At 40.7% G+C, this 22,822-nt stretch overlaps 1 protein-coding gene across 4 annotated transcripts in view; it reads left to right on the plus strand.

Annotated features, from left to right (window-relative positions):
* The window catches only part of SMAD1 (SMAD family member 1), a 64,898-nt gene that overhangs the window by 23,851 nt on the left and 18,225 nt on the right, over positions 1-22,822 (plus strand). For all 4 annotated transcript variants that reach the window (XM_087816501.1, XM_087816502.1, XM_016206911.2 and 1 more), the window contains exon 2: positions 3,678-4,260. In XM_087816501.1, coding sequence (XP_087672627.1) covers positions 3,861-4,260 — 400 coding nt within the window. In that variant the 5' untranslated portion in view covers positions 3,678-3,860. The remainder of the gene's footprint in view (positions 1-3,677; positions 4,261-22,822) is intronic.

A 22,822-nucleotide genomic window follows, 5' to 3' on the forward strand; every position in this document is an offset into this window, starting at 1 on the left:
AGTAGTGATTTCCCCCCTTTATTTGTTATTGGTGATATGTACCTTCTCTTTTATTAACTAGTTTTTCTAGAGGTTTATTCAGTTTTATTAGTGTTGTCAAAGAACCAACTTTGATTTTATAGGTTTTTCTCTGTTATGCTTTTTTTCTCTCTTTAATTTCTGCTCTCATTTCCTTCTTCTTTCTTTATATTTAATTGAACATGTTTGTTTTCTTGTGGTAGATACATAGAACATTGGTTTTCAGCTTCTTTTTTCCTTTCCAATATATGCATTTAAGAGTATACATTTCCCCTTAAACATGGTTTGAGCCACATTCTTACAGGTTTTAATTTGTCATATTTTTATAATTATTAAGTTAAAAAGGGTTTCTAATTTCCACTGTTTTTTTCTTTGACCCATGGGTTATTTAGAAGTACAATTATTTTCAATAACAATATTTTTGTTATTGATTTCTTTCTTATGCTATGATCAAAGGACATATTCTGTATGGTTTTGCTCTGTGTGGAGATTTGTTTTATGGCTCATTATATTGTCATTTTGAGTAAATATTCCATGTGTATTTGAAAGCATTTTGCATTCTACAGTTGCTGGGTACAGTGATATATGTATATGAATTGGATCACATTTTTAAATATGTTGTTAACCTTCTATATCTATTGATTTTTGTTTGCTTGTGTTATCAGTTACTGTGTTGATCTTCCACTAGGTTGTGGGTTTCTCTCTTTATTATTTTAATTCTGTCAGACTCTGCTTTATGTATTTTGAGACTGTTATTAGGTGCATAAAAATTTGATATAGTCACGGTGGGGATTGTGATATATTCATGGTAGATTAACTCTTTTAACCTTATGTAATGTAGCTTTTTATCTCTGATTATGCTTCTTATTTTAAAGTCTGTTTTGTCTGACTGGATAACTTTGCCAGCGTTTTTGGTTAGAATACTCATAGGTATCTTTTTCCACCCTTTTCCTATCAACCTTTCTCTGTCCTTATGTTTATTCTGTGTCTGGTAAGTACACTGGTTCAATGGTGCTCCCCATCCTCACTCCCATCTTTTAGTTACATATGTAATATAATCTGTTTATATTTAAGTAATTGCTGATACTTTGGGGATCAGATCTAAAGTATATTATTGTTTATTTGTCCCATCCATTACTTGGTCCTTTTTTTCCTTTTCTTATATTCTTTGTGTTAATCATATATTTTAAAATAATTCTATATTTTTTAACTACTGTTACCCTTTTATGGTTTTTAAAGTATTCTTTCAGTGGTTGCTTTATTATAACATAACTTTAAAACTTATATCCATGATAATTTAATTCTTTACCACAGCCTGGGTAATATAGGGAGCTTAGAACACTAGCTTCATTTAGCCCTTTCTGCTTTGTCTTGTCATGCATTTGAATTGCATATTTTAATCACCAAAGAGAGGCCTATTATTGTTTTGTAAAGTCAATATTCATTTAGCTTTACCCTTATTTATCCTTCTGGGACTCTTCATTTGTTCCTGCAGTTCCTTGCTTCTTTCTAGGATCTTTTTCCTTCTTCCTGATGAATTTCTGCTGAAAGCCAGTTTTCTCAGATTTTGTTTATTGGGAAGCATCTTTATTTCACAATCATTTTTTTTCTTTGCATGATTTTTCTACTAAGTATAGAACTCTGAGTTACCAGCTACTTGTTTACATTTGGCATGCTAGGATGTTATTTCATTGTCTTCTTGTTTCCATTGTTTCTGCTCAAATGTCGGCTGTCAGCTTTTTTGTGCTTATTTGATTGTAATGTCTTTGAAGAATTTTGTCATAGGTTTTCAGCAATTTTATTGTGATATGACACATCAAAACCTGTAGATTTCTTTGTATTTATCCTTCTTGGGATTTATAGGGCTTCATGAATCTGTGGCTAGATATCTGTTGTCAGTTTTGGAAAAGCCTTGGCCAATTTCTACAAATATTGTCTCTGTCAGTCTTCTCCCATGACTTTGATCCAGTTTAGTATTTAAATGACTCTAGGCTATATTTCAGTATAAAAACTGGTCTATGTCATTTTTGCCCTTACGGATCTGAACTGAAAGCCTAATGTATTTACGAGGGCCTCCTTCTCAGCAGGCCCTCAACTTCCATTTTTTTTGTGTGTCTCTACTATGAGACTACTGAAATCTCTGCTTGTTCTTTAGCCTCTTTCAGCATGGCTACTAGGCCCTTGAAAATTAAAGCAGTGAAGAATGCTCAGCTTACTTCATTGCTTTTTCCTTCTCTCTAGCATCTTGGCCCCTCTGATCCTGCATACTTTGGTTGCTCTTCGATGCCTTTAAAAAGCTAGGCTCTCCCCCTCCCCCAATTTGTTTGTATTTTATTCCACTTTTATAGTCATTTTTGGGAAGAGGTTGGTTTGATACATGCCACTGCGTCTTAGCTGGAGTTTGCGTAAAGTTATCCTCTTCAATCTTTCTCACCTTTTGTGCTTGCATCTGGTGTAGAGTAACTAGAAGGTTTAAATGAGACAATGGACGAAAAAATTTGGTGAGGTATATGTTCATGTGCGTCATTCCGTTTATGTCTATGAAAAGTGAATTTGAAAAAGTGTGAACTAAATTTCTTACTTTACATGTCTTGTAGCTCATAGGCATAGGCTTATTAACTGAATAAATACCCTAAAACGTTGCTACATTTATATGGTAGAAACATAATTATCTCTCCTTTTAGCATAAGAAGTACTTGAGGAACAAACTAAAAACATGGTATTTTTTTTTCCTGTTGTTTTCAGTTTTTACTGATGCAGGTGTGTCTTAAAATACATTTTTAGTGCTATGAATGAATCTAAATAGAAAAGACTATAATATCTGCTGAGAACTTAAACTTTTTTACATTAAGATGTCTATTGCTTCTATCTCAGAACTCATGTAAACAGTAACATACTACTCCTTAAACTGTGTCTCAGTTTATTCATCTGTAAAATGACAATGCTTTCTTACCTAGCTTTAAGGATCATTTCAAGGAGTAAATACTGTATATCTATCTGCTTGGGCTGCCATAACAAAGTGCAGCAGGTGCTTGAATAATGTCGTTTTGTTCAATGTTTTGGCCTAACGTTGATGAGATGCCATAGGAACTCTTGTTTATATCAGTTAGCCTATGGTAAAATTGGGTTCCTTATATGTTGTTTTGCTTAAAGTCGGAGAACCTATCGAAAACGTTAAGTGAGGACTTACTGTACCATAGATTGTGTGGTTTAAACAACAGAAATTTATTTGTCATAGTTCTGGAAGCTAGGAAGTCCAAGACCAAGGTTCCAGCTAATTTGGTTTCTGGTTTTCTCTTCTGGGCTTGCAGATGGCTGCCTTCTCTCTGTGTCCTCACATGGCCTTTCCTCAGTGGGGAGAGAGGGAGAGAGAGAAAGATCTCCTTTTTGTAAAGCCCCCAGTCCCATCAGATTATGGCCCCACACTCATGACCTCATTTAACCTTAATTACTTCCTTACGGGCTCCATCTCCAAATATAGTGACATTGGGGGTTAGAGTTTTAACATAGGTTTTGGGGGGATGTCGTTCAGTTTGTATCATATCGTAGTGCATAAAAGCACTGAAAATCGTTCATGGCCCGTAGCAATTCTGTAATAAATTGTGGCTTTGTGGTAGAGATGATTTTAAACCTTTCTTTCCCCCTTTTTTCTTTTCTAGGTGCTGACTTTGGGTTACCTTTTGCAACACTAGGAATGGTCATTTCTACTTTTCAGCACCTCAAGACTGAGAAGCTAAGGAGAATCCTATGTAAATAAAGGGAAGTCCCTTCTCTTGTCCTTTTGCATTTGGAGATTCCTTCATTTTACCAAAAACAAGGAGTGCGTAACTAGTGCCATCACCATGAACGTGACAAGTTTATTTTCTTTCACGAGTCCAGCTGTGAAGAGGCTTCTTGGGTGGAAGCAGGGCGATGAAGAAGAAAAATGGGCAGAGAAAGCCGTTGACGCTTTGGTGAAAAAACTAAAGAAAAAGAAAGGAGCCATGGAGGAACTGGAGAAGGCCCTGAGCTGCCCGGGGCAGCCCAGCAACTGTGTCACCATTCCCCGCTCTCTGGATGGCAGGCTGCAAGTTTCCCACCGGAAGGGACTGCCTCATGTCATTTACTGCCGTGTGTGGCGCTGGCCCGATCTTCAGAGCCACCATGAACTGAAACCACTGGAATGCTGCGAGTTTCCTTTTGGTTCCAAGCAGAAGGAGGTGTGCATCAACCCCTACCACTATAAGAGAGTAGAAAGTCCTGGTAAGTGAGTCTTCTCATATTCATGAGTTCAGCAGATTCATGTTGTTTAAAATATCAAAGTAATTCCTTTTATACATTTTTGGTTGTGATTTTTAAATATCAAGGGAAAATATATATTTGTCAGCCCTTGGATGTGTCATGCATTTTAACAACTTAGTGTTCCCTAGTTAACTTTATTTCTTAGGAGCAGGGGGATGAAGTTACCATAGCAGTAATAATACCTGGAACTTTTTTTTTTTTTTTAATCTTCACCTGAGGATATGCTTATTTATTTTAGGAGACGGGAAGGGAGAGAGAGAGAGTGAGAGAGAGAAATGTTGATGTAAGAAAGAACATTGATTGGTTGCCTTCCGTACCTGCCCCCAACTGACTGAAACCTAGGTATGTGCCCTCACCGGGATTCGAACCCACAGCCTTTTGGTGTACATGACTGACGCTTCAACCAACGGAGCCACACAGGCCAGGGCTACCTGGAACTTTTGATAAACTGTTTTCTATTCTGTGTATTTCTCTAGACAAATTTAGCTGTGATTTTATTACAAGGAAGAAAATTAGGAAAGGAAAGAAGCATGGTGTTCCTATCTATATGCTTGAGGGAAATGCATCTTGAGGGCAGTTGCCAGTGACTTGTATCACTTTGTCCTTAAGAATAGCATCTTTGATCATCTTAAGTGGAATTTTGTTATGACATACTCCCTGTAGAGTATGTCGACAAATTATGTGCTGCTGTAGAATCATTTGATATTATTACTTTATAAGATATTTCTAGTTTTTTATACATCTGGTCCTTTTAGGGGGTATAGGAAAAGGTACACTACTTTAAAATTTGTACGGTTTTGCTCTCAAATTAGAATCCACATCATAGACATTTGCATCAATTGGAAAGTCATTAGGCAATCTTAAGCACTTAAATATGTCATTGTCAGGTTGGAACCAATTTTGTTGATGGATTAGTTATCAGTGGCTAGTGGTTACCAAGAGTTCCCAAATGAGGCTCTGTGTTACAGTGACATGCTCCTTCCCTCCCAGAAATTCTGATTCTGGGTTAGCCTAATAATCCATGTTTTTAACAAGGTGGTGCTGATGTAGCTATTAGATTATGTTTGCTAGATCATGTGATAACATGGTTCTCAAATAAAAGGCATTCTGGGCTTTTTTATGGAATATTTAAGACATACAAATAGAGTTTAAAGACTAGGGAATAATACGATAAATACCTTTGTATCCATCACCCAGTTTAAGAAATAAGAGATTACAAGTCAAACTGAAACTCCAGTTAATACCTCTCTGGTCCCATTCCCTTCAGTAACTGCTATTCTGAATTTGATGGCTGGAATTTGATGTTTGTAGCTCCCATCCATGCTTTTATACTGTCAGTACATATGAACCCGTGTCGGTATCTAATATTGTTTTGTGTACATAAGAGTATTACATAATGATATTGGAGGATCCTTCTACAGTTCATTATATTCATTCACCATTATGTGAATGATTTAATTTGTGACTTCTGTACTGTACACTTTAGGATTAGCCTGTTGAGTTCTGTGAAAAAACCCCTGGAGATTTTATTGGAATTTCATTTGGTATGGGACTGACATAGTTACACCCCTGTGCCTAATCTTTTTCTAAATTTACCTAGACCGTTTTCTTTAATTTTTCTCCATCAAGTTCTTGTATATCTTTTCTTAGATTCATTTCTAGATAACTGTTTGGGTTTTATTGTATGTTTTAAATGTAACTTTTATAAGTTACATTTTGTTATAGTTGCTTTTGTTGGAACTGCACTTAGTATTTTTCCAACAACTGTTAAATTCCCCTTATTCATATACTACTTACTGCTTGTTACAACGGCTGTGATGTTAAAAAAAACAAAACACAAAAAAACAAAAACTCAGCCCAAAGATACATGGTCTTCTTTAGCCAGAAATTGAGATAAGAGTTTTGGATAGTAAAAAATCGCATATGATACAGTCAGTCATGTGCCGCATAACACTTCAGTCAACAGCGGACCGCACATATGACACTGGTCCCATAAGATTATAACGGAGCAAAAAATCCCCACCGCCTGGTGAGAACGCTGCTGTGGCAACTCCACAGCGCCGCGCCTTCCTCACGCGCTTGGTGATGCTGCTGTGAAGAAACTGCACCGCCAGCCCTATAAAAGCCTAACACGTACCATTAGGTACAGTCTGTAATGTTTGATGATGATAAGCAACGATGTCGCTGGTTTATATTTACTATACTTTTTGTCATTAAGAGTGTACTCTTTCTACTTTGCCGTGTTACACCAGCAGCTGCCTCACACATCTCACGTTAACGAGTCTCTCGACCGCATCATTTTTCCTGTGCTTGATTTAATTTGTGTTGTGTTGCTCATCACGGACCCTAAGTGTACAATATCCACTGCTGATGTTGCCAGTAAGAGGCCGCGGTGAATGATTGACCTGAAAATGAAATGAAAGGTGATTTGGGACTCCGAAGGTGGAAAGTCAGTCAGTGATGTCACTGCTCGCCCGTCAGGCATGTCTCATTCTACCACGGCCACAGTCTTGAAGAACAAGACCAACGTGATGGAAGCTGGCAAAGGATCTGCTCCGTTGAGGGCAACGAGACTAACGGAAATTCAGGAAGGGCCTGTGTCAGACATGGAGAAACTTGTAATGGCCTGGATGGAAGGCCAGTCACAGAGCGTATTCCTGTCAACGTCATGATGATCGTGGCCAAAGCAAAAGTTTGTAACGGTGAAAGAAGAAGCTGGACCCGACTACCATGGTGAATTTACTGCCAGCTCTGGGTGGTTTAAAGGATTTAAGAATCGTTATTCATTCCATAATGTGTGAGTGGCGAGTCTGTGAGTGCTGATGTGAAGGCAACTGAAGGATTTTTGGAAATTCTAGATAAGCTGATTATAGAGGAAAAGTACTTGCCAGAGCAAATATTCAGTATGGATGAAACCTCCCTCCCTATACTGGGAATGGATGCCTGGAAGGACTTTGTCCATAAGGAGGCCAAATCCATGACAGGTTTCAAGGCTCTTAAGGACAGGATGATAGTCTTGCGTGGGGGCAGTGTTGCAGGCTACACATCAAAACCCTTTGTGATCTGACACAGTGAGGACCCCCAGGGCCTCCAAGCGTACCAGTGAGCACACGCCGCTGTGAACTACAGAAGCAGAGAGACGCTATGGATGACCCAGCTCCTCTTCCAAGGTGGCCTCCTGATTGCTCTGCCAGCGTCTATTATTTAGAGAATAACATACCTTTCAAGATTTTTCTTATTGGTGATGCTCCCGGACATCCTCCTTTTCCTGGTGATCTTCCTCACTGTCAAAGTTGTGTGTCTCCCTCCAGACATCACCGCTTTGATCCACCCATTGGATCAAGGAATTACTAAAGCTCTTAAGGCCTGTGACCTGAGGAGGACCTTTGTCCATGCTTTTCCTGCAATTGAGGGAGATGCTGAGAAGACCCTGATGCAGTCTGGAAAGATTACATCTGTGATGTTCGAGGTTCTTCATTAAGAACCTAGCCTGGGTTTAGGGTGATGTCACCAAGGACTGAACCTAGCCTGGGTTTAGGGTGATGTCACCAAGGACTGTATGAATGGCATCAGGAAGAAGACGCTCAGGTTCATTCGTGACTTCCAAGGACTCGCCGAGGGTGAGGAGCTTGCAGGAATCAACAGGGCTGGGTAACCAACGTGAACGTGGGTGCAGATGAGGCGACGTTGAGGAGCTCCTAGAGGTGGCTCCTGAGGACTTGGCGAATGAGGAGCTGTTGAAAGTAGAACAGGGATGCAGAGCTGAAGGAGAGGCAAGAGAAAAGAAAACTGCAGGAGTGAAACAGAAGAAGCCCCAGGAAAATGAACAGCGAAGGGTTTAGCAGAAGCGTTTTCAGACCTCAGCAGGCGCCGTAAGAAGTTTCGAAACATGGACCCCAATGCTGAAAGGTTTGGATGGTGCATTGTCTGGTTACAAGAAAATCTATGAGAAAAAAAGAAACATACTTCTGGAAAGAGTGACACTTCCACAAAAAGAGCATCAGGCAGGTCCTTCAGGAGGAATTCCAGAAGAAGGCACTGTCATCATAGGAGATGACAGCTCCATGGGTGTTACTATCCCTGAAGACCTTCTAGTGGAACAAGGTGTGGAGGTGGAAGACAGTGATGCTGGTGATCCTGGCCATCTGTAGGCATAGGCTAATTGTGTTTGTGTCTTCGTTTTTAACTACAGTTTAGAAAGTGTAAAAAAAAAAAATTTAAAAATAGAAAAAAACTTATAAAGACATAAATAAAGAAAATATTTTTGTACAGCTGTACAATGTGTTTTGTTTTAAGCTAAATGTTACAAGGGTTGAAAAGTTAAAAAAATATTAAAATGTTTATGAAGTAAAAAGTTACAGTAAGCTATGTTTAATTTATTGTTGAAGAAAGAAAAGTTTAAAAAATAAAATTTAGTGTAGCCTTAGTGTAGAGTTTTTATAAAGTCTTCAGTGGGGTATAGTAGTGTCCTAGGCCTTCTCATTCACTCACCACCTGCTCACTGACTCAGTCAGAGCAACTTCTAGTCCTGCAAGGTCCATTCAAGGTGTATGCCCTATACAGGTGTACCATTTTTTATCTTTTACACTATGTTGCTACTGTACCTTTTCTATGTTTAGATACAGAAATACTTACCACTATGTTACAGTTGCCTACAGTGTTTTTTACAGTAGCATGATGTATCTGTAGACTTATAGCCTAGGAGCAATAGGCTAGACCACACAGCCTAGGTGTGCAGTGGGCTGTCCCATCAAGGTCTGCGTAAGTGCACTCTGTGATGTTCACACGACGACAAAATCGCCTACATTTCTCAGAATGTATCCCCTTCATTGAGTGAGGCATAACTGCATGTACAGGTAAGATTATTTAGGTGCATGATGTTAAGAATTTCTCTTCTTGCAAATGTTGCACAGTTATAGGAAAGAGAAAGTTCATGCAGCTTCTGAAGACTATGGCCCTGCAGATGATGTAACAGGTCACTATTTCCTTGGAGTTTTAGTAGCCTTTAGAATCAAGGCTACTCATTAGTGGTTGGGCTAAGTGTGGGTTTTCTTCTTTTTTACCAAAGGAAATGCTGACAGCGGTAAAGGAAGTCATCTGACTGTGGTCTTGAGAAGACCATTCAGTTGCTATCTGCTGCTATTAAAATGGCTTCGCAGAGACTTCCTGCCATTTGGCTTTTTTTTTTTTTTTTTATATATTTTTCACATGGTTCTTGAAAATTATCTTCTGTACTTTGAGCTTCATCAGCTTGAAAGGCCATATTGAACCTGAGCTTGAAATTCTGAGATTTCCATTTTGATCTTTCATGTAACACCCTGTAGTTACCTTCCAGGTGCTTTCATTTTCAGCAGCGTAATGGCTCCCAGCTGCTTAACAATAAAATGCACATAAAATCCTCCTCACCTGTTGACCGAATGCCGGTTTCTGACTCCGGCTGCTTCAGCCACCATGGCATTTGTCACTTGGTGAATTACACCTTGAAAGGAAAGTCTTTAAATTATGGAAAGGGAGAAGGAATGGGTGGTTGGCCGGGGCTGGGGAGGGGAGTGGGTGTGACCAGGAGAGAGCCTTGGGTTGATGGAGCTGCTCCCTGTCTCCACTGTCGTCAGTGTCAGTATTCTGGTCATGATGTTGTTCTGCAGGATGTTGCCACTGGGAGAAGCTGGGTAAAGGGTAGGCAGGATTTCTCTCTAGTATTTCTAACAGCTGCATGTGAATCTCCATCGATCTCAATTTAAAAAATAGTGATTCAGGAAAGAGCAGCTAGTTCAGCTCACAGCTCCAGCAATCACACCGGCGCTTTTCCTCTCGGCAGCATTGTGCCTGGACATGCAGTGGGAGTGCTCTGTGCACACTACTTATTTTCTCACACAGAATGAAAAAGACATTATGTGCTCGAGGATTGAGATTTAGTAAAATTAATATTTTTAAAAAACAAAAATCAAATTCTTTTTTTAAAAATGTGTTTATGTTGTGAATGATTCTACTTGAAACAGTGGTAACAGAAAGTTCTATGTAATTCAAGTTGTTGTTGTTTTAAGTCTTGTGTTATTATGCCCATTTGGAGAAGTATTGGTTTTTCTGAATGGTGGTGTCTAGGAGTCTGATAACTGAAGTTGTAATCCAGATATCAAGGTATGGTCAGTACAAGTGTTTTGAAGATATGGGATTAATTAGCAACAATTTGAACTATAAAAATTAAAAAATGGTTATGACGTATATTAGTCAAGGTTCTCCAGAGAAACAGAATCAATAAGATAGATAGATGATATAGATGATGATATAGATGATGATATAGATATAGATATAGATACAGATATAGATAGATATAGATACAGATACAGATATAGATAGATATATACCAGAGGAGATTTATTATAGGATTTGGCTCATGTGGTTATGGAGGCCGAGACGTCTCACAATCTGCTGTCTGTAACCTGGAGAACCAGGAAAGCTGATAGTGTCAGTCCCAGTCCCAGCCCCAGCCCCAGTCCAAAGGCCTGAGACCCAGGAGCACCCATGTCCAAGGGCAGGAGAAGATGGATGTCTCAACTCAAGCAAAAAAAGAAAAGCAAATCTTCTCTTTCTTTGCCTTTGTGTGCTCTTCAGCTGCTCAGCAGACGGCATGGTGCCCACCTGCATTAATGAGGGCAACCTCTTTACTCAGTCTACGATTCAAAGACCCCTCACGGACACATCCAGAAATAAGGTTTACCATCTCTATGGGCATCCCTTAGCTCAGTCAAGGTGACACACAGTTAACCATCACTCGTGTTCATCAACACCTGAGTTTCTCTTCAAACATTTATGGCGCATGTATAACTCCTCGGGAACTGAGTCTGCCCAAGAAAGACTGGCATGTGATTACAGCACAGTGTGCCAGGTTTAATAATGGGAGCGTAGACAGGGGATGCAGCTAGTCTTATAAGCCTGAGTTTGGCCACAAAGAAGCTCACTCAGCTCGCACACATCTGGATCTTGTGTTCCCATCTATGTGATGGTGCAGATATACATGTATATTTCATTGTATAGAGGATTTAAATCAGCTTATAATAAGACATACAGTAAAGTAGAAAGTATTACTAATAAAGTAGACCAGGGAAAACAAATAAAAATGGGAGGTCAAGACTGAGAGACACATGAGCACATATGTGTCCCATAAGTTAATGTGGAGCAGATACGCTGCTGTGTGTAGTTACATATGTTTCTAGTCCTGGTCTGGATGGTTCTCTAGTACTTTCGGTGTGGGAGATGTGTATTACAGTGTGATGAAGGAAGACTATTTTAAAAGCTCTGAGAGGTACAGATCCAGGCATGGTACCCAAAGGCTGGGTGTTGGGGAAGAGCCACTGAGGCAGTTTGCAGAGGCTCCCTCAGGAGGGGTGCCTAGGGACAAGGAGAATGTCCCACCTGTTCAGTTACTCTTACACAGTTCATCAGGGCTCCACTCTCCGTCCATGTAGAAGTTCTCTTTTGTAACAACTACTGCTTTTATCAACATACAGCCAAGTGGTCTTGGAGCTTAGGTGGTGAATTTTTCTCCTAGATACTGTCGCTGGTGTTTGGCTTTTGTTTGATAATTTCATCATTGTCATTTACAGTAATACTAGAACAGATGAAGTAATATAATCATGCATAGAATTTTATACCCAGATTTTTTTTTTTTAGTGGATTCCATATTCGTAAACTCAAGGCAACATGTAAATTTATTCTGATTTTTTTCGTGCATTATTCGTTGGTTTTATGTGTTTTATTAATTGATGAACATAATGGAAAGTTTTAGCAGTTACTATATGTTACTTTTACATAAATTACATACATGTGAAGCAGACATCCGGACAATTACGTGATTTGTTTCTGGGTTGAATTTTTCTGTTGCTAAATCTACTCCAATTTGAAGCTTTAAGACTGTGTGCTACAGATTGTACAAAGTATATTTCTCCCACTTTTGCTTTCCTGACCATTACCCTGTACCTCATTCTTTTTCTGTCTCTGCAACCTCAGGTGGGCAAGACAAGCTATTTTCAGATCTTGTTGGCTCATGCAAAGTTCAGCACACCTTCACCCACCACTGCGGGGTTATAGGGGCAGAGGAACACTAGCCAGCTAGTGTTAGAAGCAGAACACACACAAAAACTGATGAAAAAGAACAATTTTGAAAACCGTAGAAAAATATGTCATTATAAATGAGAGAAGTAGTGTATACACTGATGGCACTTGTGTGAAAATACAGAAAAAACCTGGTTAATATTTTTAAGACTAGCTTTGGGTGAGATGATATTGGGACCTGTGAATTGCGCTTTTCGGCTTATTTTGCCCACAGGTGGATCATCTCAGACGGTAGGGTTGGGAGTGTTTTGTGTGGTTGGAGTGAAGGAGTCACAGGCGACAAGCCCTGTGTTGACAGCACCCTGTGCTCTGAGGGACACTTGCAAAAGTGAGAGGAATGGAAGGCAAGGTGGGCTCGTGTGGTGATCTTAGGCTGATGGCCTCGGCTTTCCTTCCAGCCTCCTCGGTACTGGATATCAGAAGGCTCAAAGAGAAAATGAGATGTCTTTCCCTGAAATGTGCGTCTGCCTCCTTGTCTTCTTAGCATTTCAAAATGCTTATGTTCTCTTGAAAGACTCGGCGTTGTGCCTCTGCCCTGATGCTTGGGAAAACCAGAATCATTTGGGGAGGAGACAGGGAAGCAAAGAGAGGATATTTTTTTTTAAAGAGCTGAGCTGTGAGCAGCTGTAGGGCCCATGAGCACTGACTGCATTAACAGTCTCAAAGGGCCTGAAGAATGGGAGAGCTAAAAAGCCCACATTTTGTTAATTTACCAGCTTGGCTGGGAATTCGTGTAGTTCTTAGATGCTGGTTTTAGGATTCGTTTGAGAAGCTGCAGACTCCTGTTTCCCCTGCGTTTAGTCTGTCTGGGCTTCCACTGTGTCAACAGCAGTCCTTCCCCGTGTGGGGGAGATGGGAGATAAGCACTCACCTGCCTCTCACCCGGGCCACTTTGATCCGTGCCCTCAGCAGGCCTTCTCCGTCCCTGTGACCTTCAGCACCGCAGCTCCCTGTGCCCCGATGCGGATCTGCCTTTTATAACACTGCTAGGGCTGCTGAGGGTTATGCACCCAGAAGTAGTAAGTAACTTCCCTGATAAAAGACCTAGAGTCTGGAATCATGGACTATGTTTAAATAAAAGATGTAGGTCAAGAAAGGACTGTCTGGCAATCCACCCCCACCCCCACCCCAGTCCTTTGAATGGTCATTTTTATGCTTGGAATCTTAGCAGACCTTGCAACGGGAGGTCCGATCTACCTTCTACCCCATCGCTGCCTCGGGCCTAAAACAGCTCTCTGTTCTTGGTTCTTCACTCTTTCATATGAAAAAGCCACTTGTCTAAGGAGTGGTCTGGCTCTTGGAGTCACATCACCACCACTGACCTCCGGCCTGCTTTCCTGTCACAGTAAGGCAGGGGGACAGCCTGTGATTTTGATAAATGATATTTGGCCAGTTTCTTGTAAACTGAAAGTAAACACATGCATGACAACAAAGTGGAATTGCCTTGTATGTTTTTCCCTTTATGTTTCCCTGTAATTTCCCTAAATTACATCTAGCTAGCTCTGTAGCAGATTCAGCAGTATTTTTTTTCTTTCTTTCTGTGACTGTATCTTTCTTTGGGCATCTAAAAAGTTTATCCAGGGTGTAAGTGGTGTGCCAGGCGGGCATTTATGTAAGATCAACTTAGGAAGCAGTTGCGAGTAAATGCTTTTGAAATATATAACCTGTAGCTTTTAAATAGGAAAAAGAACAGCTAATTTTAAATGAATTGGTTTTAAGAATAAAGAAAACTGATGGGAGCATGTCATAAGGACACACAGGGGTCAGCTTGAAGGGGCAGCCCCTGGCTAAATCAGACAGTTGATCAACACAATAATTGAGGACAGAAGTGAATTATAAACCATTGGGGAATAACAACAGGAGTCCATGCTAATCATAAATAAATAGGAGGGGGCAGGGAGGGCTTTTGGCTTGCAGTAGTGTTTGTTGCCAACTGGTAAATGTGGAATTTTTAGGAAATTCAGGATATATAAAATCATTTAAAGGAGATACACATTTCTTCTTAGTCATAAGTTAAAATATGGTCAGGGAGAATCTCAGGTCAGACGGCCTGGATTAAAATTTTGGCACTTGAGCCCTGGCCGGCGTGTTTCAGTGGTTAGAGTTTCGACCCGAGCACCAAAGGGTGGCAGGTCCCAAAACAAGCAGCTCCTCCCCCCTTAATCAATTTTTTCTCTTTCACAAAGCAGGAGGGTATCTAAAGTTTTTAGTAGTAGAGCTTGTGATCTGAAATGCATGACTTTGGGGTTGATAATGGTAAATTGAGAGAGTCCACACCTGTGCTTCAAGTTTTTATGGACACTTCATTTTTTTTCCCATTGGTCAAACTTCATTGTTGATAAATAGTATCTATTCCATGGAATATGAGAGAGAGAGAGATAGGTAGATAGATTAGGTAGATAGATAGATAGATAGATATTTTAATATGCTTTTATTTTAGAGAGAGAGGAAGGGAAAGGGGACAAGAGAGAGAAACATCAGTGTGAGAGAGAAACATCCATCGGCTGCCTCCCGCACACCCCCAACTGGGGATCAAGCCGAAACCTGGGCATGTGCCCTGACTGGGAGTTGAACCAGAGACCTTTTGGTGCATGGGATGACGCTAAACCAACTGAGCCACACCAGCCAGGGCTTAAGGAATATATTTAACTGAATCAAATTTGAATTTAGAATAGGAACTAATTATATTCAACTGCAACTAGAAATTAAACCATGCTGCCAGGTGTGACACCTGGGGATGGTCATTTATGTATCAGTAGCGTCTAATAGATGAGGCACCCTAGGCTCCTCGGACTTAGTGTAATAGTAACTATCTGTTTATGCTTACCACAGCCGAGGAACTTGTTAAAACTAACCTGTGTGACATTGAGAGAGACACCATAGCACAGGGGTTAAGCACCTAGGTTTTGAGGCCAGACTGCCTGGGTTTAAATCCTGTCTTCACTGGTTATTTATACATAGGTGAGTCCCTTCATCTGTATAGCTCAGCATCCACGTTTATAAAATAAAGGTGGTGATAGTCCCTGGGTCAGAGTTGTTAGGAGGGTTAATGAGTTAATATTTGCTACAGCACCAGGCATATATAAGCACTCTATAAATGTTAAATTAAAAAATCTGAGAAGTGTACTGCTGTTTCCATGTTACTAGTAAGAAGTGAGGTTTACAGAATAAATTGGAAATATGGCCAAGTGAGCAAAGGGCACAGTATGGAAACTAGCAGATGGAAACTCCAAGAAGCTTGGGAAGGCTGGATGAAGAGAGGGGTGAGATTGGAGCAGGAATCTGGACTAGGTTGTGGGGTCATAGAGGATGGACTGTGGGTGCATAGCTCACAGATGAGCTATCTCAAGGAAATCATCTGTGGTGTACACAACGGAGCCTGGCCTGGAATGATGTAGGATGTGGAGCTCTCAGAAGTCAAGTACAATTTAGGCTCTCTTTAAGTAAACTTCATGGCTTTTTTTAAAGCTCTGGGATACTGTTCCTGAATACAGTTCATTTCTCTGCTTATATTCAAATGTGTTCAAGCTTGTCTTCTATTAATGTATCTGTGCTCAAGAGTAACTGATACATTCCTAGGAGGAAAAAAATACTACGAAGTTGCTACCTTTAGGCAAAACTATCTTAACTTTTAAAAAGATGGCCCCCTCCCCTCCCAAAAAAACATAAAAGTATGGAAAACAACTTCCACAATCTCTTTCCAGTTTTGTGGTACTGAGTAATGTAGTCCGTTGGTTATGACCTTGATTCAAACCCTGGCCCTCGGTGCAGCAGCTGTGTAACCTTGGGTGTGTTACTGAGCTAGGCTGAGTCTGCTTCCTCCTGTGTTGTGAGGGCTCAGCCATCTGTTGTAAACTCCACACGGGGAGGGACAGTGGCTGGCCTGTCGCCGTCTGCATCTGCAGTGCCCTGCACAGCGCCTCACCTGCAGTCAGTGTTCAGTGGGGTATGTGTCGTGCTCAGTGAACATTAATATTTCAGATCCTCACTACCCGTAAGCAAACAAAAAGATAAAGCGACACCACTCAGGGATTTGGGAATATGGATATATCATTTTAATTTAACATCTATTGAAGGTTTTTGAGAATCTTTTTTTTTTAGTGTAAAGTATTCCTGACATATCGTGAGATTGGAATTTCACTTCATACGCGCATACTGTTAACATCTAAGTGGTCTTGTCCCCTCCACCACTTTCTGCTTGAAAGGTTTCTGTGCAGGTGATTGGGCACACGCTGTCTGGGGCCGTCTGTCTGGTGTAGATGTTACACTGGACACAGCCGCTTTGCCAGCTTGATGTCCCTGCCCCCTTCAACCTGTCCGCAAACGAGAACTGCTGCAGCTGGACGGGCTCTCGGGCCATTCTTGATTCGCCCAGGGCCACCTTCTCTCTCCTAGGTGGCCTCAGTGACGTGTCCTGAGACCCAGCGGGCACTGAACTTTGTATGCAGTGAAGCTGCACGTGTACGTGGGGCAGCTTTATCATCAGCCCGGGGACTTGTGCAGCCGAGAGCAAGAAGGCCCCCTGACGTTCAAGTCCCTTGCTTTCTCATGTGAGGCGGTTGAGACTCTTGAGAAGTTAAGTGATTTGCTCAAATTCACAAAAGTAGTTATCATAGCGAGGGTGTCTTGACTCCTTACCTAAATGCCTTTTCCAAGTCTTAGGAATAAGAAAGCGTTCATGTTCCCCTGGGTAGCAGCTGCCTCTTTTTCATTATGTCTGTGTTGGCAAACGCAGGCAAGGGCCTGGCAGCTTTGCTGTAGAACTTTCTTCTGTGTTTAAAAAAAACACTTGTCCACGAGCATTTGGGGGGTCACAGCCCGGGTGGGGACTTGTCGGCCTTAGTTTGGTTACTGGACGACTTTACCACTGACCGCTTGGTGATTGAATTTCAGACAGTGCTTCCAAATTTCGAAAAAGCTCCCAGATCTAGAGGGTGTACGGGATGCTCTCCAGAGCTCAGCCCCTCTTTCCAGTTTTAGCTGTTCCTTTTGCATTCCTTCCCCTTGTGCCTTGGCAACGCAGAAAAGCCCAGTCCAGCAGCAGAGTCACAAATGTCTCCTGAAACTGCTTCCTGAAACGAAAATAGCTCCTGAAACTTTCTTAGTTTGTTGTTTTGTTCTAACCAAAAAGGGATTTAATTTTTTTAACCGAAAGAGATGCATAAACAATTTGAAAAGCAGAGGTGCCTCCCTGAGAAAAGGCAGAAATCTGATTTTTTTTCCCTCCTGAAGAGGCCAGGAAAAGAAGGAAGAATGCTTTCCCTCCCTTTAAAGGCATACAGCATTGGAGGTTTCCAAATGACTAAAGGGAGATGCGGTAAAGTCCCCGAGGAGGAGCCTTGTTTCTTTTCCTGAATATATCTGAGGAGAGGGTGTGAAACGAGCTTAGGGTTTTTACCAGGTTTAGAACTCCTAGAATACAGGAATGAAACACACAGTCTGATTTTTAAATGATTCAAATAAAATGTACGGGTGTAAAGAAAGTGTTTTAACATTGGCCTCCTCTTTCAAAGGAGATTCTTTGAATTCAGATTAACCAGTAAGAGCAACCCTCACAGGGAAGCTACACACTGCAGCCTTCCTGTGACGTTGCCAAGTAGGAGCAAACTTATTCAGTGCCCTGAAGGCAGTGGGCCCCAGGAGACTCAGCGCTCCCATATTTCTGTTTCCATAAAATAGAAATAACCTGACACATGGGAAGAAAAGATTAAGAGGAAGGCATTCCTCACCCTCTCTTCCTTCCTGTTTCTGACCTGAGACAGGTGTCAAGTTTGCAAATCCTCATTTTAAAAAAATAGTTATTGCACTATTATTAACCGTATTCCCTATGCTGTACTGTGCCAGGCTGTTGCCTGTGTTCGTGGACACGGAAGTAATGGAAAATAGCTAGGTGCTACCCTGTGGTACCTGAATCTTCATTCTTTCAGCTGGGCAGTCACCCCCTGCCCCAAGAAATAAGAATCGCATGCAGGCGTGGTTAAACGTGGATAATTAGTCTGGATGTTTATTCTTTCCTTGTCCAGCAATAGAAAACAGATATCTTAATTACCCCTTCCCTGAAATATTGCTGAAGTGAAAAGAACAAGAACCAGGTGGGGGTGGAGAGAAATGTCTAGGGAGCAGCTATGTTGTCCTGTAGGTGCCACACAGGTGAGAGGAGCCTAGGCCTTGTTATTTTAGAGCAGCTTTTTCGGGGTGGGGGTGGGGGGTGCTTAACCCTGCTGAACTGGCTTCCTTCTGTGTGTCTCTTCTACATTAATGCTTCTTTCTTGATTATGGTGATGTTTTCAGAAGTATACACCAACACTAACCACATTGGACGTCTTAGACACATGCAGTTTATCCTATGCCGATCATTCCCGGTAGGGTGCATGCAGGAGACAGCCAAGCGATGTTTCACTCTCACATCAATGTTTTTCTCTCCCTCCCTCTCCCTTTCTCTCTCTCTAAAAATCAATTGAAAAAACATTTAAAAAAATATAAGAAAGTTTACTGGCTTTACTGTTTTTTAACATTATATTGGCACTATTAGCCAATGCAATTAGACAAGAGAAAACAATTGAAAAGGGACAATTAAAACTATGTCCATTTGTTGGTAGCATGATCATTTATCTGGAGAACTCTGTAATGAATCGGTGGTACAACTAACTCAGACTACAAGAGTCAGCCAGGTAGCAGGATATAAAAGTAACAGAAATATCAATAACCTTGTGTGTATGTGTGTGTGCGTGGGCGCACACACACACACACACACACACACACACACACACATCTTACCAGTTAGAAGATACAATGGAAGAGAAAATGCCATTTAAAGTAGCAACAGAAAAGATAAAATACTTAAGAATAAATATAAGAAATGGTGAACCTATATTCAGTATTGTAGATTAAATTTTGGACCCCCCCCCAAAAAATTTCATATATTGAAGCCCTAATCATAAGTACCGCAGAATGTGACTGTATTTGGAGGTAAGGCCTTTAAAAAGTTAAAGTGAGGCCATTGGAGTGAGCCCTAATTCAGTCTGACTGGTGTCCTTATAAGAAGAGATGAGGGACATACAGAGAGACACTAGGGAAAAACAGCTATGTGAGGACACAGCAAGAGAGTGGTCATCTGTAAGCCAAGAGGAAAGGCCTCAGGAGAGACCTTGATCTTGTAATTCCAGCCACCAGAACTTTGAGTAAATAAATTTCTGTTGTTTAAGCACTCAGTTTGTGGTATTTTGTTATGGCAGCCCTCGTAAACTCATACAGACCAGAACTATGGAACACTCCTGAAATACACAAAAGTAGACTTGAGCAGGCCTTCCCAGTTCTTGACTAGGACACTTCAGGATATTAATTCTTATTAAATTAATGTATAAATATAATGTGTTCCCAGTTAAAGTACCAATACTCCTTTTTTCTAGAGGTAGACAAGGTGATAAGTAAAGTTCATGTGGGAAAACAAGCTCAGGCAGCATTGAAAAAGAACTGTGAGAGGGGCCTAGCCCTGTCTATATTAAAGCATACTATAAAGCCTCTATAATTAAAACAGAGCGGTACTGGGGCACAGACGAGAATAGAATGGAATGGAATGTCTAAAAATAGACCCTAACATGTATGGAACTTTATGAGAAAGGTGGTATCTTCAGTCACTGGTACAAAGATGGGCTTTTTAATGGTGTCGGGGCAACTGGCTAGCCATTTGGAAAAAGATGAAATTAGATCTGTTCCTCCTACTATAAATAAAACTGAACTCCAAATGGATCAGAGCTCTAAATAAAATAAGAAACTGTATATGCACTCCAAGAATACATGGGTGAATTCCTTCTTACGATCTGGGTGTAGGAGAAAGCTTTCTATGAATCAAAATCCATTTACAATAAGAGAAAGTACTGATAAATTTGACAACCAAAACATAAACTTTTGCACATAAGCAAAGTCAGAGACAGATTATAATAAAATATTTGTAACATATAAATACATCGTGGGTTAACATCTCTAATACATATTTTTAAGTGAAAAGTGACCAAAAAAGACACAAGCAGATAATTCACACACACACAAAAGGATACTAAAATGTCCTCCAAAATACATGAAAAGATAATAAATTTTCACCATATTAAGAGGAATGTAGCCCTGCCCGGCATGGCTCTGCCATTGAGCATTGACCTAGGATCCAGGAGATGGAGGTTTGATTCCTGGTCAGGGCACATGCCCAGGTTGCAGGCTCCGTCCCCGGTGCGGGGCATGCAGGAGGCAGCCGATCAATGACTCTCATCATTGATGTTTCTATCTCTCTCTCTCCCTCTCCCTTCCTCACTCTGAAATCAATAAAGATATATTTAAAAAAAAAAAAAGGAATGTAAACTAAAATTGCACCGAATGCTATTTCTTGCCCATCAGAGTGTCCAAAACAATCAAAAGCTTGACAACATAGTCTGTTTTGGAAGCTGTGGGGCAAAAGTCACTCTCATACGTGGCTGGGGGTGATGCACAATGCACAGCCCTAGTAAGGGGTACTTTGCAATAACAAAATGATATCTTCATTCACCCTTTCACCCAGTATTTCCACTTCTAGGAATTTACCCTGGAGATACACCTTTATTTAACAGCACAACAGTATATGCCTACTGGCTTATTCATTGTGGGGTTGTACGTGATGGTAAAATATTGTAAACTACCTAAATGCCCACACATGGCGATCGGTTGAATAAATGACGGTGCTATCAGCTGTAAAAACAGATGAGGAAGATCTCTATAAACTAGAGTGAAGCTAATTCTAGGACATAGTGAAAAAAGCAAAGAGAAAAAGAGTATATGTAGTAGGCTGACTTTCTTTTTAGTAATAAAAATGAAATAAGAAAGCATATATTTATGTGCTTAATTTTTTTTTTTAAAGCTTTTTTTTTTTTTTTTTAAATATATCTTTATTGATTTCAGAGAGAGGAGAGGGAGCAAGAGAGATAGAAACATCAATGATGAGAGAGTCATTGATCAAGCCCGCAACCCGGGCATGTGCCCTGACCGGGAATCGAACCCTGATCGCCTGGATCCTAGGTCAATGCTCAACTGCTGAGCCACGCCCGGCCAGGCTATGTGCTTAATTTTTAAAAAAAAGAAACACAGGAAGGATAAACCAGAAAAAAAAATGAAATTGATTATCCTTGGAGGAGGTTAGGTGGGAGGACTGAGTAAATAATTGTGATATATATGTATAAGAAGATGCTACACACAACATGGGTGGGTCTTACAGACATACTGTTGAACCAAGGAAGTCAGACACACGAATATACAATTCCATTTATAGGAAGATTTGTGCATTTTAGTATAAATGTGTGATACCTCAGTACATTTTTTAAGTTTATTAAAAGATACCTGTGCCTTTGTCAACAGTGGCAAAACCATCTTAATTATTAGAGGTGAGGGAAAACATTTTTCTTGTCAAGTTCGTCTAGAGGATGCTGATTTGTTGTAGCTGGTGGCTCATTTCTCCAAGGTCATTAGCAAAAGCTGGTTGATCTCACCTGTAATGTCCACTGAGGACAGCACCGTGCCTAAGAGCCAGACCACGGCACACCACACAACAGAGTTACTGCAGGAACACTGCAGAGTATCACCCCGGGGTGCAGAAATGCGTGCCTGCTGCTGCGAGGGGAAGAGGTAAATTCCCCCTTCTAAAACTGTTAGGCAGTAGGAGTTGCTAAAAACAGGGAATACAGCAAGGAAGGAGAGGGCAGGGTTGTGTGTGTGCATGTGTTGGGGGGCTAGGGGTCCTCTGAAGGGTTAGGATGGAGGGTTGATTCAAATTGCTATCTGGTACTGCCTTTGTGGGAAGGGGCGCAGAAGCCAATATTTGCCCCCTTTTAAAGGTACCGGTCAGAATTGAGGCTATCTCTAGATGACCAAAAAAGGCAAGTTGGAAACTGAAAACCTAAGCCACAGCAGCTAAAAGAGAAAAGAGAATGTTTGATTGCATAAGTAATTTAAAGGCATTGAACTATTTCACAGCATGAGTTTATTTTGGAATATAGATTCCTCTTGGCGTTGGGGGAGCCATTATGACTACGGGGAATTTTTTGTTCAACAAGACAGAGTAAATTACACCTCAGGTGGCTATTGAAAGGGAGAAGGAGGAGTTATTCTTTTGATGACTTGGTTTGGGCAGATTCCAACACCGTGCTAAAGAGAAAATACGTTTATTTATTATACTAAAAAAAGTTTGCTTCTAAGGGGTCAAGTAGGGAAATCATATTGCTACGGGATTGTGTAAAATTTAAGGCACAGCGTATGGTAAATTTTAACATTTTTCAGCTCATGAACAAGTGATAATCCAAGTGTTAAGAGCACTTCTTTTCTGTAGAAATGTTAGAAATTATGGATAAATTCTCTGGAAATCCCTCAAAAACCTACTTAATTCCTAATGCCA

This window comes from Miniopterus natalensis, chromosome 4 (genome assembly GCF_054644295.1).
Source record: "Miniopterus natalensis isolate mMinNat1 chromosome 4, mMinNat1.hap1, whole genome shotgun sequence".
Taxonomy (NCBI): Eukaryota; Metazoa; Chordata; class Mammalia; order Chiroptera; family Miniopteridae; genus Miniopterus; species Miniopterus natalensis.